This window comes from Nicotiana tabacum, chromosome 8, assembly GCF_000715075.1.
Source record: "Nicotiana tabacum cultivar K326 chromosome 8, ASM71507v2, whole genome shotgun sequence".
NCBI classification, from domain to species: domain Eukaryota; kingdom Viridiplantae; phylum Streptophyta; class Magnoliopsida; order Solanales; family Solanaceae; genus Nicotiana; species Nicotiana tabacum.
Genome location: NC_134087.1, coordinates 209,414,976 through 209,433,084, shown reverse-complemented (window position 1 = coordinate 209,433,084; position 18,109 = coordinate 209,414,976). Strand labels below are relative to the sequence as shown.

General features: G+C 34.1%; 1 protein-coding gene across 1 annotated transcript; it reads left to right on the top strand.

Moving 5' to 3' along the window:
• Positions 1-444: 444 nt before the first annotated feature.
• LOC107777185 (axial regulator YABBY 5) lies at positions 445-8,722 on the top strand. The gene is made up of 7 exons (XM_016597176.2): positions 445-597; positions 2,090-2,233; positions 3,232-3,358; positions 3,493-3,541; positions 3,654-3,729; positions 4,162-4,236; positions 8,476-8,722. The coding sequence occupies exons 1-7, from the start codon at positions 520-522 to the stop codon at positions 8,536-8,538; spliced, it is 612 nt and encodes a 203-aa protein (XP_016452662.2). The 5' UTR covers positions 445-519; the 3' UTR covers positions 8,539-8,722.
• The last annotated feature ends 9,387 nt before the right edge of the window (positions 8,723-18,109 follow it).

Below are 18,109 nucleotides of genomic sequence, written 5' to 3'. Positions count from 1 at the left end.
AGAGAGTACTAGTTATTTAGTGTAATATGAGAAGTTTAAGTTAAATCATTTCGCATATAGAAAAGAAAATTTCTTTTTGTAACAAACTAAAAAGAAAATAAGATAACATAAACTGGAATGGAGGAAGTATGTGTTTTTTTATACACCTACTTTAATTACCTTTGTGGACATAGCGCATTTTGAAAGCAATATACTAACCAACAAGGTTATGCTGGTAGTAATTATATACTCCTTCATTCTTAACTAAAGATTTGTGGTTCGAGTCCTGTGTATAGAGTCACCGAGTGGGAAATAACCAAAGAATAAAGGAAAAAAAAAGAAAAGCAATAGACTAGAGAGAGAATAAAAGCCTATTCTCTTTAGTGTTTGCTTTTACCTTTGTGCTTCCAAGAGGGAGTAAAGGACTGTCTCCCCTTATTTTTGATCTCTATATATTTGGTTATTTCTTCTTCCCTTTTTCTTAATTTATTCTCATCATTTTCTTTGTTCTTCCCTTAAGATACAAGTCCTCCAATAAAAATGGCAACCTGCATTGATTCTACTAATTCTGAGCAACTCTGCTATATCCCTTGCAACTTTTGCAATATTGTTCTTGCAGTATATATCTCTATCTCTCTAGTGTTACTAATATGCATGTTTTTTTATTTATCATATGTGTGTGTGTGTGTGTAAAGTTACTTTATTTTATGTCTTTTTACTAGTTGAATAAAGCTGATTTGTAATTCCGAGAGATTGGTTATTTTGGTGGTATTATACAGAAATCTATAGGTTTTCTCACTTGTTTTTGCTTTCAAAAGTCAAGTCTCAATCCATAGGTATCTCTTTTTTTTTTTTTTTTGCATTCTTTGATCTTTTGCAGTACTCAAAGAAAGTGATACCTGAAACACTGAATGTCTCTGTTGATTTTATGTTTATCTAAATTCAAAAAAATACAAATAAAAGAAAATAATTATGATCAAGAAGTGTCCTTCCACTCCTTAGATTTTTCTTATTTCTCTGTGTTGTACCTTTCTCTTTACTGAAAAGAATGCACTAACAGGCAAGCTAACAAAGTAGTACTACTCTTTAGTGTGTTATCAGAAAAGAGATTTTCTTTGTTAATGGTTTCATTCAAATGATTTTAAGTTCTCAGTTTTTGACCATTTTCTTGGAAGCTCAACCCCTTGAAGAAAACCAATTTTTTTTTTTTTTTGGAACCCAGGAAAAGCCTCTACCATAGCCTCTGCCCTTCGGGTGAGCACTCTGTGCGCACTGAGTAAATCTCCACTGTGTAATAGCTTGCAAACCACACAAGGGATGTAAACCGCATTAGGCAAGCGCTGTGTGACAAACTCAGACCTAGAAGGTATTGAGGGTGGATCGATCTCAGGTCATCACTATGGATAACTCCTCCAAACCAACTGAGTTGTCCTGAAGGACTCCAAATTGTTCCTTTAGGGTTTCTTTAGAATCTTACTAAGCTTTAAAATATGACTGACATAGATGTTACGGGTAGAATTCTCTTTTTCAGATTTTGTTCACGTCTTAGATCTTGATATTTACTCCATAAAGGAGTCATATGGACACGAACGATGTAGCTTACATTTTCATTACCTCATTTTTGGCAATTTCTTGAACGGAAAAAATTGATGCTTTCATTGATTACTTTGACTTTAGGGATTTGCTTCGTCATTAGTTAAAGAAGAGAGACAAAGGGGAAGCTTAGTCCCATTGTAGTTGGGTGAATATATGAACTTTCACTCATTCTTTTTTGGTGCAATTTTGGGAAGAGATCTCAAGATTTAGACCTTTCCCTTCCACCCTAAATGGCCTTCTCCCTAAGCTCAAAAGACGAACATAGAGGGTTCTGTGAGTTCAACTGAATTCATTATTTGTTGCTAAAATCAGGATACATTATACGCAGAGAAAATTTTAAAATATATAATATAATAATATCACATTCCTTGAGACCATCACTCACTTGTGACTAGATCTTCAAGAAATTGCTGAGTTTTACATGACTCCTAGTTTTAAAAAAAAAAAAGTTATTTTGTTTCGTTTCTTTTTGATGTTATTATATTAATGGGGTTTAATATATATATAATTGCAGGTGAGTGTACCATGCAGCAACTTGTTTGATATAGTGACAATTCGATGTGGACACTGCACAAATATGTGGACTGTAAATATGGCTGCTGCATTTCAGTCTTCTTCTTCCTCCTCCTGGCAAAGTCACACTCATCATCTTCATCAGGTCAAAATCCAAAATAAATCAGTTTAATTTGTTGCAGCTCAAATTGTGGGCGTTATGTTTTTAATTTGTATATATAGGCTTCTGAAATCTAGGGTTTCTAGGTTTTGCTTCTTTCAAGAACATAAATATACAGACATTAATACTCAGAATATCGAGTTATTAAATCAAATTTTTGGTTAGAATCTAACAGCCACCACAACCAATACCTACATTCTATGTAGACTAGTATTGAAAGGCGGATCCAGGATTTAAATTCTATGGGTTCAATTTTAATATTTTTAACATTGAGCACATTATATTTTAACGTTGTGGGTTCATATTTATTATTTTTACAATTTTAATAAATTTTTACTTCGCGTCGAAAGTTATGGTTTCAATTGAACATGTCGTTATTACGCTACATCTGCCTCGGCTAGTATTTTCTTTTCAATTCTTTTTGGTCCTTGACCTAGAATTCTAGTGCGGGCTGAATTCAATTGTTTTGATTAAAATTATGTATTTGTATTAAGAAAATTATTTAATATATGCTAATTATTATTTATTCAAAATTTAAAAAATTTATTTAAAGTTTAAATTCTTGATCCGCCTCAAACATCCTATATACTCCATATTTCAAGGGATACAATTTTCTTGGGAGCTGCTTTTTAATTGATTTGAATTGATTGATATGAAATATTTTTGAGGTTGTTTTTTTCTTTAATAATTTATTTTCCGTCAGGTTTTTTTTGTCCTCTAATGTGGAAACACTGCCCAAAAGGTCAAAACTAGCATTTTTGGTTTTCCCATATATTCCTTCTTGGATCTCAACAATAACTGTCTATCTTTAGTCTTTAACATTCTAAATTTATTCAGTCACTTCAATCTTGTCATGTTATCTTTTGGTCTTTCATAAATAATTTAATTCACAAAAATTAATCACTCTTTAGCAATTTTCTTTTGTTTTGGCTGATTATTTCTTCTCATATTCTTCTTTATTTTTGTGAGTAAATTAATTTCAGGTGGCCAACTACACTCCTCCTGAATACAAAATAGATTTTGGTTCGTCATCCAAATGCAACAGCAGGAATATGGCAGTCCGACCATCCCTCACAAATAATCCTCGTGAGGAGAGGATTGTAAATCGGCGTACGTTACCTGCTATAACATGTTAAAATATACTGATCGTGTAAAAAAATTTTGCTACGCTATGTGAACATACGTTAAATCCTTAAGTTATTTTTATTTAGCGAAACTAATTATTTGTGTGTTTTCTTTTTCAGCACCTGAGAAGAGGCAGCGAGTACCTTCTGCATATAACCAGTTCATAAAGTAAGGCAGCTCATGTGTCTTTATTAATTAATTAGTTTAAAATATATTTATTAAATGTGTGTTTATTATAAGGAAATTTGTTGTGTATGCATAAAATTGGCTAAATGTGCAGAGAGGAAATTCAGAGGATCAAGGCTAATAATCCAGATATCACTCATAGGGAAGCATTTAGTACTGCTGCAAAAAATGTAAGTGCAAAACCTTAGAAACTTGACAATTTATATTACTTCCTTCGTCTATGCGAAGGTGTTCGAATTTCAAGACTCAAATAAATCAAACTTTGAACTAATTTTTTCATATGCTTTTTTGATTTTTAAAATTATTAATATTATTGTGACTTATAGTATTTTTTAGATAGTTTTCAAATATGTAAATTTTATTTTGAAAAATTAAAAGATTCTATATCCAAGACACCTCACTTTTGTCTGTCTATTGGGCAGTTCATCAACAACTGCTATCTAGGAACAAGCACTATGCACTCTTGATTTTTTTTTTCTATTGAGTTCTATAAAATTGACAAATTTCATTGTATCTTCTCTTAAAAAAATTCTTTTTGGCTGCTTTACTTCTTATGAGGGTTTGTTGAATGGTAATTACTGATTTAGCTATCTTTTGTTTAGTGGGCACACTTCCCTCACATTCACTTTGGGCTCACGCTGGAGACCAAGAATCAAGCTAAACTTGGTGCTAGTGAGGTAACCATTATTCAATCCTTCTTTTTCTCTTAACCCAAAAGCAGACTTTCATGTTACTCTCTTCGTCTTATATTAACAGTCATGGTTACTAAAAATAGTTATCTCAAATTATTTGTTACTTTAAAAGTTGTCACGATCCAAAACCAACTCGTCGGGATGGCGCTTATCATAAAACTAGGCAAGCCGGCTACTCAGACATTTCCGACATTTTAAAGCTTTGAAAAATACAGAAGCAGTTAAATTTAAGGAAAACATTTTAAAAAATAATAAGAAACCATAACTCAACACAAAATCTCTCCCAAAAATGGGGCGACACCGAGTACATAAGCATCTACATAAAGACATAGTCTAATACACCATCTAGGTAATAAAACTGAAGCATAAAATTGAAGATAAGGAGGGAGAGTCAAGGTCTGCGAACGCCAAGCTGCTACTCGATAGTTTTCGAAAATCCGGACTCTACAACTCAGCAACTGCCGTGGCTGAAAGCACTTGGATCTGCACACGAGGTGCAGGGTGTAGCGTGAGTACAACCAACTCAATAAGTAACAAATCTAACCTTTGGACTGAAAGGTAGTGACGACCTTAGCATGTACAATTCAATATAAAAATAAAACTACTGGAATGTAGACATACTTTCAATTCAATAGTTAAACTCAATACAAGTAAGATAGATCAATTTTGAATGATATGAGGAATATAATTTCTCTACATCTACATGCCAATGCACATGTTGTATGTGATGAACCACGCTGAAAGCCTCATGTACTCACACTCTCAGAATACTCAATCACTACAGTACTATATATATATATATATATATATATATATATATATATATATATATATATATACACACACACACATCAACTGACAGTCAGTCACTTAGTACTGCATAAGGCCAATCCAGCCCAGGGGAAGATCCATCCCCAAATATAAATAATTAGGACAAGATCCATGTCTCTCTCTCTCTCTCTCTCTCGCTCTCTCTCGGGCTCACAATGTCATAAAACTAGCCCAAAATGATGATATGATATATCAATAATTAGCAACAAAAAATGAGATATGATATGCAATGAATAAATATGACTTAGTACAAAATTTCAATATAATCAATAAATCAACAACAAGAAAAGACCACTATGGGTCCCAACAGTACCAACATATAGCCTAAATATGATTTCTAACATGATTGTCAGCTCAATTACTTTATCACATGATGAAAACATGGATATCAACAAGATAAATCAGCTATACAATTCCATGGGATCGACCAGGTCACAGTTCTCACGGTGCATACCCGCACGCCCGTTACTTGGCATGTGCGTCACCTCAACACCAATCATATAACACATAAAGTCGGGTTTAGAACCCTCAAGACTAAGTTTAGAAATTTTATTTACCTCAATCCGAGCAAATCTCTACTCCGACACACCTTTGCCTCGCAAAATGGCCACCGAATGCCTCGAATCTAGCCACAAACAATCGATACAATCAACACGGGCTAAAGCAATCAATTGCATAAGAAAATACTAAACTCTTAATCAAAAGTCAAAAGTCAACTCAAAAGTCATCTCTCAGGCCCACGTCTCGAAATTCAATAAAAGTTACAAAACCCGAAAGCCTATTCATTTTACGAGTCCAACCATACCAAATTTACCATAATCCGACACCAAATCGTCACTCACATTCCCAAATCAAACTCTCTAAATTTCTAACCTCAACCCCTCAATTTCACCTCAAAACCACACAATCTAGGTGGAAAAATCAATGGGGAAATAAGATTATTGAATAAAATGAGCACAAGTGAGTTACCTCAAGAAATTCCTCGAAAATCCTCTCAAAAATCGCCCAATCCCGAGCATGAAATGTTCAAAATGAAGAAAAATCGCGAACCTTTGAATTTAAATGTTCTGTCCAGCATTTTCGCTTCTGGGACACTTAATTGCTTATGCGGTGTCGCAGAAGCGACCAAAATTCCACTTCTGTGGTGAACCACCGGAGGTGGGCCTCCGCTTCTGCGATCCTTTCCCTCGCATCTGCGCAATTGCAGGTTCGGAATTCCCATCGCACCTGTTCACACTCCGCTTCTACGCCCACCACGCCGCACCTGCGCCCACAATCCTCCCCAATCTTGGCTGCATTTGCGCTCCTCAACTCGCACCTGCGATCAAAGCTCCGCGTGTGCGATTACACCAGCGGACTCCCTGCTTCAGCCATACACCAAGTCTCATTTTCGATCCGTTAAACATCCGAGATCAACCCCGAGGCCCCTGATACCTCAACTAAACATACCAACTTGTCCTAAAATACGATATGAACCTAGTCGAACCTTCAAATTACATCAAATAACATTAAAAATATAAATCGCACCCAATTCAAGCCTAATGAAAATTAAGGAATTCCAACTTCTACATACGATGCCGAAACCTATCAAATCACGTCTGATTGGCCTCGAATTTTGCACACAAGTCACAAATGACACCACAGACCTGCTTCAACTTCCTAAATCGGAATCCGACCCCGATACCAAAAAGTCCACTTCGGTCAAATTTTCCAAAAATTCAATTTTTTGCCATTTCAAGCCTAATTCAACTCCGGACCTCCAAATCACAATCCGAACACGCTCTTAAGTCTAAAATCATCTAACGGAGCTAACGGAACCATCAAAACTCTATTTTGGAGCTGTTTACCCATAAGTTATCATCCGGTCAACCAATCCAATTTAAGCGCTCAACCTTGAGACTATGTGTCTCAATTCATTTCGAAATCTCCGCGGACTCGAACCGACTAACTCGGCAAGTCACATAACAGCTATAAAGCACAAAATGAGCAATAAATAGGGGGATGGGGCTACAACTCTCGAAACAACCGGCCGAGTCGTTACAAAAGTTCAAGACAAAATTAATTATTTTTTTCCTTTTTTACTCTTAGTAATAATTGTTCTTGAAGATAGAGATAATACATAAATAGAATAAATATTTAATGAAGAGAGATTTTAGCTTAAGATATAAATAAGGGTATAATAGTCTAATCACTTTCCTAATTAATATTTCTTAAGGGATGTGTAAAGAAAAACACGACACAAAAGGAGTATCTACAAAGACAACAATATTAAATACGTAATCATTAAACTATGATAGTTACCTCTAATAACTTAAGCTTTAATTAATTAGTTTTGATGAAATAGACACACACTTCAATATATTATTTGAATAGCCAGAGATCTTGGGTTCAAATCTCACCACCCAATTATCAAAAAGAATTTAAGCATGCTCTTTCTCTAAAAGTTTAAATTTTTAAATAAGATAATCACACGCTTCAACAAATACTACCTACCGAATTTTCTGGGACTGTGATGCATTTTTGTTAGTACTTCTACTTCCACAAACTAGCAATCTTAGCTATGCATGTCAAAAAACGAGTTTACCTTCTATGCACTAATAATAGTACAACAACAACAACAACAACAACCCAGTATAATCCCACTTAGTGGGGTCTGGGGAGGGTAGTGTGTACGCAGACCTTATCCCTACCCTAGGGTAGAGAGATTGTTTCCAAATAGACCCCCGACATCCTTCCCTCCAAGAACTTCCCACCTTGCTCTTGGGGAGACTCGAACTCACAATCTCTCAGTTGGAAGTGAGAGTTGCTTACCATCAGAGCAACCCCTAATAATAGTATTAACAAAAATTACGTACACAAGTACCTAGGAAAGGCAACTGTCCATAGTATATTCTTGATTGAAAACATCATTCGAATTAACATGTGACCATTACATTCATTTTTCAAAATTGGCATGGTATTGACGTATTGTGGTAACTTAATTTCAGTATTGAGTTCAGCCCTAGGGCATAGTTTAGTAGTATGGTATGCCCATGTTTAGAGGGCAGGTGGAGATAATAAGAGGGAAAGCGGTTCGTTTGAATCTCCTTTGTCAAATAATTATGCTGCGTAAATAGGTTAAAATCAAAATTTTAGTCATATATAAACCATTGAATCGCCTTGACAAAAGGAAAAATTCTAGTGTAGTGGTAAATAGAATTTCAAAGTTGCTTTAACTTACAAGTTTAAATCCGAACTATAGAATTCTATTAATTTTTTCGAATTCCTTATATAAATTTCTGGTTCTGCCACTGACCACGTTCTGACTGTACGGGATATGTTTGGCGAATATAATCTCTGCTTTTTTCTATATATTTCCTAGTTTTAATTATTTGCTTTCATTCCTATATGCAGAATGCAGAAAAGCATATAATCCATAGGGCTGCAATGCCAAAAATAAAGAACTTCACCTTCTGAGATTGAGATTCTACTATAATGTTGAATTGAAGACAAGTTAGAACTCAAGGTGTTCTAGCGTGTGAGTATTATTAATTAATAAAAGACCCTTTTATTGTTCTATTTGTTTCTTATATATTTTGTAATTTGTAAAACTTTATTTAATGTCTACATTGTTTTTCTTTAATGAGAAAATTTCAATTAACCTATTGTTTTTGATATTATATGCTGCGTGGGAGGGATCGGCACTGTTTAGATGTGATGCAAGAAACTTCACATTCTTTTCGACATTTGAGCACTTATAATTTTTTATTGGTCTTAATATTACTTCTCCATTTCAGTTTATGTTGCAATATTTTTTTAAATATATTAGAAAAAATAATAGCATTTTAAATTTGGAAATTAATTTTTTAAATTTTTTTCGCTAGTGACAAGTTTTTATAACCATATAACCGTTATGACAAGTTTAAGACCACAAGTTTTAAAAATAATCTTTTTTTCTTAGGCTCTATGATCAGTTAAACTTTGTCACATAAATTGGAATAGAGGTGGTAGTTCTTTGACAGAATGTAACCCGTTTAATAGTAACCAATATGGGTTTGTGGTGGAGTGATTAGCACTCCATCTTTAATCAGAGGTCTCGGGTTTAAGCCCCGGGTATAGAGTCGCCTTTGATAGGGAGCTTTACCCTCCAATGGAGGACTTCCTGACACGAATCCGAATTTAGTCGGGCGACAATGCGAGTATCGAATAACGGATGATTTTTTTAAAAAAGACGTATATAGTATAACCTTGTTAATTAAGTATAGAAACTTGACTACAATCTACATGTGATAAACTTTATCAAAGATTTCATGAGTAAGACTGCGTAAGCACTATCCTCCCGGCCAATGGGATCATACTGGTACTTCAAATATTCACATTTAAATTGTTGCAAATGCAACATTTAAAAATGCAGCCATTCCATTGCCATCTTTTCCATCTTCTATTCTTAATTCCGATAATCTCCTGTAACATCACAATCATATATGTTGTACTAAGCTTTTGAAATAGCAGGACTTAGACTTTGTGGTTTTTTGTGCAGGATAAATTATACTCCCTCCGGTCCAAAATAAGTGGTTTTGTAGTTGTTTTTACACAGATTAAGAAATCCAACTTTTAACGTTAATTAGCAATAAAATTGACCATATTAACCTTTACTATCTCTTCACATTAACTTTTCTAACACGTATTCCAACACTATTTACTCCAAGGATAATGTAGAAAAAGCATAATTAATTCATTCTTGAAATCTGAAAAAATTACTTCTTTTGAATCACAAAAAAAGCTAAAAAATCACTTATTGTGGACCGGAGGAACTAACTATATGCTTAATTTCACTAGTTAGTTGGATAGATATTGATGGCGAAAGTTGTTCTCTTCTTTCTTCATAAAGTTGAACGTATATCTAGTAAAAGATCTTTTAGGTCCAAGCATGTATATATCGTTTACGTTAAATTACGTACAACCCTATAAACAAATGAATTACCCATATATATATATATATGTGTGTGTGCAGGAGCGGAGTTAGAGTATTAGGTATGAGTTAGAACAGATGTAGTATTTCTGCTTAGGCATTGTATGTTTATTTGGAAATCCATTAAATACAAATATTTAACTGCGAACCCAATAAGTAAGATGAATTATGAGTACAATAGTAAAATAAGAACCCTACAGTACAATAGAGTGAGACTAGCCAGTTAGGAGTTAGACTAAGAAAGTCATTGGACGTCTATTGATGCAGGGCTTTACCTGCTAGTTTTACTATACCAGCCATCTTTTTCGTATTTCGTATTCTGTATTTCATATCTATTGTATCGCTGTTATTTTATTATGCATTTTTGTGGTACTAATATATCGGCTTCTGTTGTTTTTTTGAGCCGAGGGTCTCCTGGAAACAGCCTCTCTACCCTTCGGGGTAGGGGTAAGGTCTGCGTACATATTACCCTTCCCAGACCCCACGTGTGGGATTATACTGGGTTGTTGTTGTTGTTGTTGTTGTTGCATGGACCACCATATGTGAATTGGCCTGGCCATCTACCTTTGTATTCGTACGACCACATTCTCCAGCATTGCAGCAAAGCACTAAGAACACACACTTTTGCAATTTGTTTCAATAACTTACACAAGATCTTTCTCTTTATTTCAAAAGTATAAGGTGGTCCAACACTTTTATATGTTTGTGTTATTAGAGGAATTTTTCTGTGACCAATGGACTCCCAAGGAAATATGATATATATATCTTATTCTGACCTAAGTATCATTGGCTAATTTTATATTTTTATTGTTTGAATTAGTGACGTATAGATTACATGATGACAATTTTAATGTGACTCACTCCCCCTTCGACAGAAAGTATGTGTAAAAACATACATGACATGCTCTTTTCTTTTTTCTTTTTTATAAATTTTTCGAGTGATCTCGGTGTAGTTGTTTTCATGAGAAAGAGAACAAGAAGGAGGCTTGACCTTACCTCAAAATTAGGAACACACGGACAAGCAATTGTCCTTCAAAAAAGGATGGCCTTAAAGCAAAAATTAATTATTGTTTTAAAAGGCAGAATTGGGACTCGCCCTGGGGCACTCGTATAACGCCTTTAGGCTTATGTGTGGGCTTAGTTCCGTGAGACTTACGCCCCGGTCACGCCCAACGCCTAGCGTACTGGGCTCGCCTAATAGAACTTTATGCAATTGTATGTGACTAACCTTGTAAATCCCCAAATTTTCTTAATAAATCGTTGACTATTCAAAATTACTTTTTTCTTAATCATAAATTATTAAGTTAGGAGTACTTTATGTCATAACTAAAATAAAAATTATTGCACGTTATCCATTAAGACTTCTATGATAGTTACTTTTAAATAAATCTTTTATTTAAAAAGTATTTATTTATTAACTTTTGTTATGTCTTTAATATATAATAGTCCATAATTTTTTATATTTATTTTTTTATTATTTTTTCACGTTTACGAGATACAATACTTATTAATTTAATAGTTCAGTATTAGCTAGTAACTATTTGCAAATAATTACTTGTCATGGTATTGTATGATAACTAATAAATAATGCTAGAGAATCATATTTAAATTATGACTTATGTTTTTATAAAAATTCTCTTTCAAATAGAAAGCATATTAAATAAAAAGGAATAATTTAAGAAAAATATCAAATTATAAAATCGAAATTCTTTCAAGATTCATTACTCCTTAAGAGATACATGTAAGATTTCGTATCGAATACATTACTTTTGATGTTTGAGTTGTAACGATGTTGCAACTAATTTGCATATTATGATATATGTCATATTTTTTGTATTATTCATATTTGAATTATAATTTATAAATATTTTAAATAGATTAATTGTTATAATTTTGTGATTTTAATATAATTTTTATAATTATTTTTTATTTTATACTATCTTAAAATTCTTGAAATTAATAAAATTTAAAGATCCGTGGGACTTACGCCTCATGTCTCAGGGCTTACGCCTCGCCTCACGGCCCCGCCTTTTAAAACATTGATTTATATTAATAATAATCTGCGTAGAAGCATACAATTCAACACGTAGCTCTTGCACAGAAATCTCAATGCCATATGATAGTAGGCATCTGAAATTTGTCCACTAACACATGACATGCTCTAGCTACATTTATATATAGACATAATTTAATTAGCAAAAGGTGTGATAAGATTGTTAAAATTCTTTCACTTTTAATTAGAAATAGATTCCAACTCTTGACAATAAAAAGTTTTTGACATTAAAAGTATTTGATAGTTAGCACAAATCGAAATAAGTTATAAATTTCAGATACTACGTGAGTAAAGGAAAAAAATTTAAGTGTTGATATACAAGTACGTACGTGCATAATGGTATTTGGTATTAGCTGGCATAATATATTTGGAGGGTTTTTTCCATTTTGGTCCTTGGGCCGAAAGTAATTGTCGGCGCTAGCCCAAATATACAAATATACACGCTGAGCATATATATATATAATATGTGTATATGTATATTTATATATACTAGTCTTACAAAACGCGTGTTGCGCGTGTATCCCATAATTTAAAATTCATTCTATAAAGATAGAAATATGGTCGACTAACTTGCAAAATATATTTTTCTTTCTCATGATCAAGATGCAAATTATTTAATTGGTTTAATAAATACTATATAGGAATTGTTTCCAACATATTAGAAAATAATAAATTATTATTTGTCACGACCCGAATTTTCTATTCTCGGGAGTCGTGATGACGCCTACTAATACGAGCTAGGCAAGCCAATCAATTGCAATTTATCTTTTTACCCATTTTATATCATTAACAATTAAATAATAACATTTAAACAGCAAAATTTAACATAAGCGGAAAAAAGAAACAATAAGCTATCTGAACATGAATATCTAATACAACTGTTTGAGTCTCGACTACCTCGAGTCGCCTGATGATCAAGAATCAGCAATTTCACTGCGGTCCGAAGTCCACAACATCAGGGTCTGCACAAAAGAGTGCAGAGTGTAGTATCAGTACAACCGACCCCATGTGCTGGTAAGTGTCTAGCCTAACCTCGGCGAAGTAGTGACGAGGCTAGGACCGGACTACCAAATAAACCTGTGCAGTTCAAATATATACAGCGGAAAAGAAATACAGAAATAAACAAGTAAAGATGGGAGGGAGAAACATGCTTCGGGGAATAACAAGTAAAAACAGAATATCAAGAGAACTATAAAGGAATCAAAATTCAACTACTAATAAGAATAAGAAAAACAAAGGCATATTTCACTTTCTTTTCACATCTTGTAGCAGGCGTGCAACCCGATCCCATTTCCTGTATCTCGTGGCAGGCGTGCCACCCGCTCCCATTTCATTATATCTTGTGGTAGGCGTACCATCCGCTCCCATTCCATTATATCTTGTGGTAGGCGTACCATCTGCTCCCATTTCATTATATCTTGTGGTAGGCGTACCACCCGCTCCCATTTCATTATATCTTATGGTAGGCGTACCACCCGCTCCCATTTCATTATATCTTGTGGTAGGCGTACCACCCGCTCCTATTTCATTATATCTTGTGGTAAGCGAGAAACAGCTAAAACCAAATTTGTTACAACATCTAACTACCTCAGCTATAACCAAACTTTTACAACACCTAACTACCCAAGTTATAACCAAACTTGTTACAACACCTAGCTATCTCAGCTTAACCAAACTCGTTACCACATCTAACTACCTCAGCTATAACCAAACTTGTTACAACATCTAACTACCCCAGCTATAACCAAACTTGTTACAACACCTAACTCAAAGAATCATCAACCTAAACATCTGTAACATCAATTAAGAACACAATGCAAGAGAACCATAACTCAACAATAGTTCGGCAAGGGGGCAACATAATGATCTCTTTGCTTTCTCACTTTTACTTCACAATTCACTTCACAACTCGAGCCAATGTTCTAGAGTTTCAATTATCACTTATACTTTCACAATTCACTATACAACTGGAGTTAGCGCTCCTCAATGTTCATGGGTCACAATTCTTTCCACAACTTTACACAACAAACAGAAATCTTCACCAAGGCATGAATAATACAACGAAGTCATGAAAATCACAATATAAGACCCACGGTCATGCTTGACACCAACGTATAGATACTCGTCACCATGCCTATACGTCGTACTCAACAAGAAGCAAATAGCAAATAGGACACAACTCCTAATTCCTCAAGCTAAGGTTAGACCAAACACTTACCTCGAACTTCCACGGCCAACTCAAGCCTCAAACACCGCTTTTCCTTTCGAATTCGGTTCCAAATCAATTGTATCTAGACATAATCGACTTAATAACATCAATAAACGCTAAACAATCCAATTCCACTGCTTAATTATAGATTTCTAATCATTCTTCCCAAAAAGTCAAAAATTGACCCCGGGCCCGCTTGGTCAAAATACGAGGTTCGGACCAAAACCCGAACGCTCATTCACCCACGAGCCCGAATATATGATTTATTTTGAAATCCAACCCTAAAACGTGGTCAAATTCCCAAATAATCAAAAACCCTAACTCTACCCAAATTCCCAATTTTTTACCCTTAATCTCATATTTTTAGGCCTATAATCTAATAGATGTTGATGAAAATGGAAGAAAATAAGTTAAAGATTACTTACCTAAGAGATTATGGTGAGGAAGTGCTTCAAAAATCGCATAAGAGCTTTGGGGAAGAAGAGGTTTATGAAAAATGGCCAATTTCCCGTAATGCATTCTGTTTTTGAGCTTAAATAACTGGGCGGATTTTTGTTCTATGCGATCGCGAAGAAAGGAATGCGATCGCATAGTCACTGCGATTGCAGAAGAATCAATGTGATCGCATAGAACAAATTGTGACCTCCCAGAATTTACTCTATGCGATCGCGGAAGAATCAATGCGATTGCATAGAACAAATTGATGACTACCAAAATTAACTCTATGCCATCGCGGATATTCCTATGCGATCGCATAGAATAAAAACCTGGACACCAGCAACCAGCAAAAGCACCAAATTTTCTACGTCCAAAAACACTCCGACGCATATCCGAAACTCACTCGAGCCCTCGGGGCTCCAAACCAAACATGCATACTAACTCAAAAACATCATATGGACTTACTCGTGCGATCTAATCACCAAATTAACATCATAAACATCGAATTGAACCTCAAAATCAATGAAATATTTCAAAACTTCTTAAAGCATCAAATTTTGCATTTAAGGTCTGAATCACGTCAAATGACATCCGTTTCTCACCAAATTTCACAGGATCATCTTAAATCATCTATAAGACCTGCACCGGGCGCCGAAACCAAACTAAGGACCCGATACCAACGCGTTCTAATCAAAATTCATTTCAAATTCCTTTAAACAATTTCAGAAAATAATTTTCTTTAAAAATTTATTTCTCGGGTTTGGGACCTCGAAATTCGATTCCGGGCATACGCCCAAGTCCCATATTTTCCTACGGTCCACCGGGTCCATTTGCCCAAAACGTTGACCGAAGTCAAATTAATTCATTTTATAGTCAAAATTTATTTTTTTCACATATAAATTTTCCGGCTACGTGTCCGGACTACGCACGCAAATCGAGATAATGCTAAAAGAGGTCTTTAAGGCCTCAGAACGCAGAATTTCATTTTAAAACAAGTGATAACCTCTTGGTCATCGTATTATTGCAAACATAGATTAGTTCAGCCACTATAGTATGATTAACCTACAGTTCTTCATTTATCTAAACACATAATCATGCATCTCAGATTCTTCATTCGGATGCATCTGGATGTTGTTTTGTATGGAAAACAAGAGTATATGATTGTAGTAGTATTACTTGTAATTATTATGAAAGGGCTACGTTCATAATATCTTGGAAGGATTTAGAATATGAAATTCAAGTTGATCAAACTTAGAATTTATTCTTGTCATCAATTCTTACATATGTTGTGTTTTAACTTTGTTGTGTGTCTATAATCATTTCTCATTTAACTAAAGACTTTTAAAAATTAAGTCCAATTTGATTCAAAAATATATTTAAATTGTTTAACTTTTTATTACAAAATTTATAAACATTTTGCTTTTTTCTTTTTTAATTTATGATTTCTTATTTTGTTGCATTTATTTTTTACTTTCATAAAAATATATATAAACTATTTTCGGCAAATTGTAACCTTATTTTCTTTTTTAGTATTTTATTTTCATGTATAAAATGGTAAATGCTTTAATATTACTCAGTGAGATAATTTGTACTCCTAAAATTATATCTTTGAAAATATTTAGTACTAACCTCATATATATTCTAATAAAATAAAAGGCAAGCGGTCTACAAAGTTAGAAGAAAAAGAAAGAAAAAAATACTCCTAAATTGAAAGTTGTCGAAAGTCGAAACTATCCTATTTGTAATTGAAAGTGCTTATCTAATATTCCTAAATTTAAATGTTGTCGAAAGTATTCAATTCTAGAATTGGAAGGAATTGAAAATTAACGTCCTAAAGGGAAATAATTAAATAATTATTTTTAAACATTAGGGAAAAGATTAATGACTATTCCTAAATAATAAGAAAATAATGAAAAGACTAATTTGTCTAGTGTAACTCTATCTTAAAAGGATAAAAAGAGCGAACGATATTTCGCTAAATACCTTCGTACTTTTAATATAGTATATAAATTATATGTATCTTTTACTTATTCTTTGTAACAACTGCAGTTTAATGTATGTGACATCTACAGTCTACAGATTAATTCATGTAACTAATCTAGTTTAAATCTTTTTCTGTGACGGTCAAACAGCTTGGCTAGCCTTTGTTTGTGAATTATATGAGATACACCATCAGAAATTCCTCTCATCCTCTTTAAAGTTGTGTTTGAGTTTCTTTTTAATATAGAAAGGTATTAAAAAGAGTGTGAATGGGAAATGGAGGGAAATGAAAATTTTGAGTAAAATTTTTAAATTTCCCTCTCCTTTTAATGAGACATTATCCCTCATTGGTAGAGGAAAAGGAGTTTGGTGGGTTTATATACAAATGCACTTCATGTAGCTCTTAAAGAGTTAAGAAGAAGGTAAGCCTCGCGCCGTCGTCGTTCGCTCGCTCGGCTCGGCTTCAACTTTTTTGGACCAAATTATTTGTTAATAGTAAATATTAACGTAATAATATCCGTGTTTGTAACGGATATGTTCCAATCCGTGGATTTGTGCGTCTCCCACCATTGCCAAATGTTTGCTCCATAATAGCAAGTGATTACTCCATTAGTTAGCAGCCTGGTGCTCCGTCCACCATGGCCAAGTGCTCCACTAAATGAGTGGCAGCGGACCCGTGTTTAGCAGCTAACTGCACTATAAATAGATGGTGCAAGCAGCTTGTTGAAGACACACCGAAACAGAATTGAGAGCTATTGATCTTCTTTTCATCGAAAACTCACCGTTGGCTATAATTTGCATTCCTTCCTCTCAGAATTTCCATTTGACTTCTGAGTTTTCCTCCCTTGTTCTGCATTGTTTTAAACTACAAACAAAGCATCCGTAAGTGTGATTTGCTGCCGAACTTTGTATTCGCTGAAACACTGGGGTTTGAAGTACCGCTACACCAGTGTGTAATTCGTTCTATCCTGGGAGGAAATAATCCATAACCTTGGGTACTAGGAGGGGATTAAATTCCTTAAGGAAACACTGTGGATTCAGTGGGCTCGAATTAATTTCTGTTTTATTTATATTTACGTTTATAAGCTAACGTTCTAATTTCCAGAATCATTATTTACAAATACATGCATAATAATAACAAGCTTAAGGAATTTAATAATTTTAATTTCTGTATTTGTGTTATTCTTATTATTCTGGAAACTTAAAGCCTTTGTGGTTTTGTGTACTCCCATTTGGAGAGTAAAGCCTTCGTGGCGTTTTGTTGGAGATTAAAATCTACGTGATTTTTCACTCCAGTTTTAAACGTTTATTAAACGTTTGTTTGTGTCATTTTTACAGTAAAAATGGCGAATGACGGAAATCAAGTTGTTCCGATGATAACTGCCAACGCATCAAC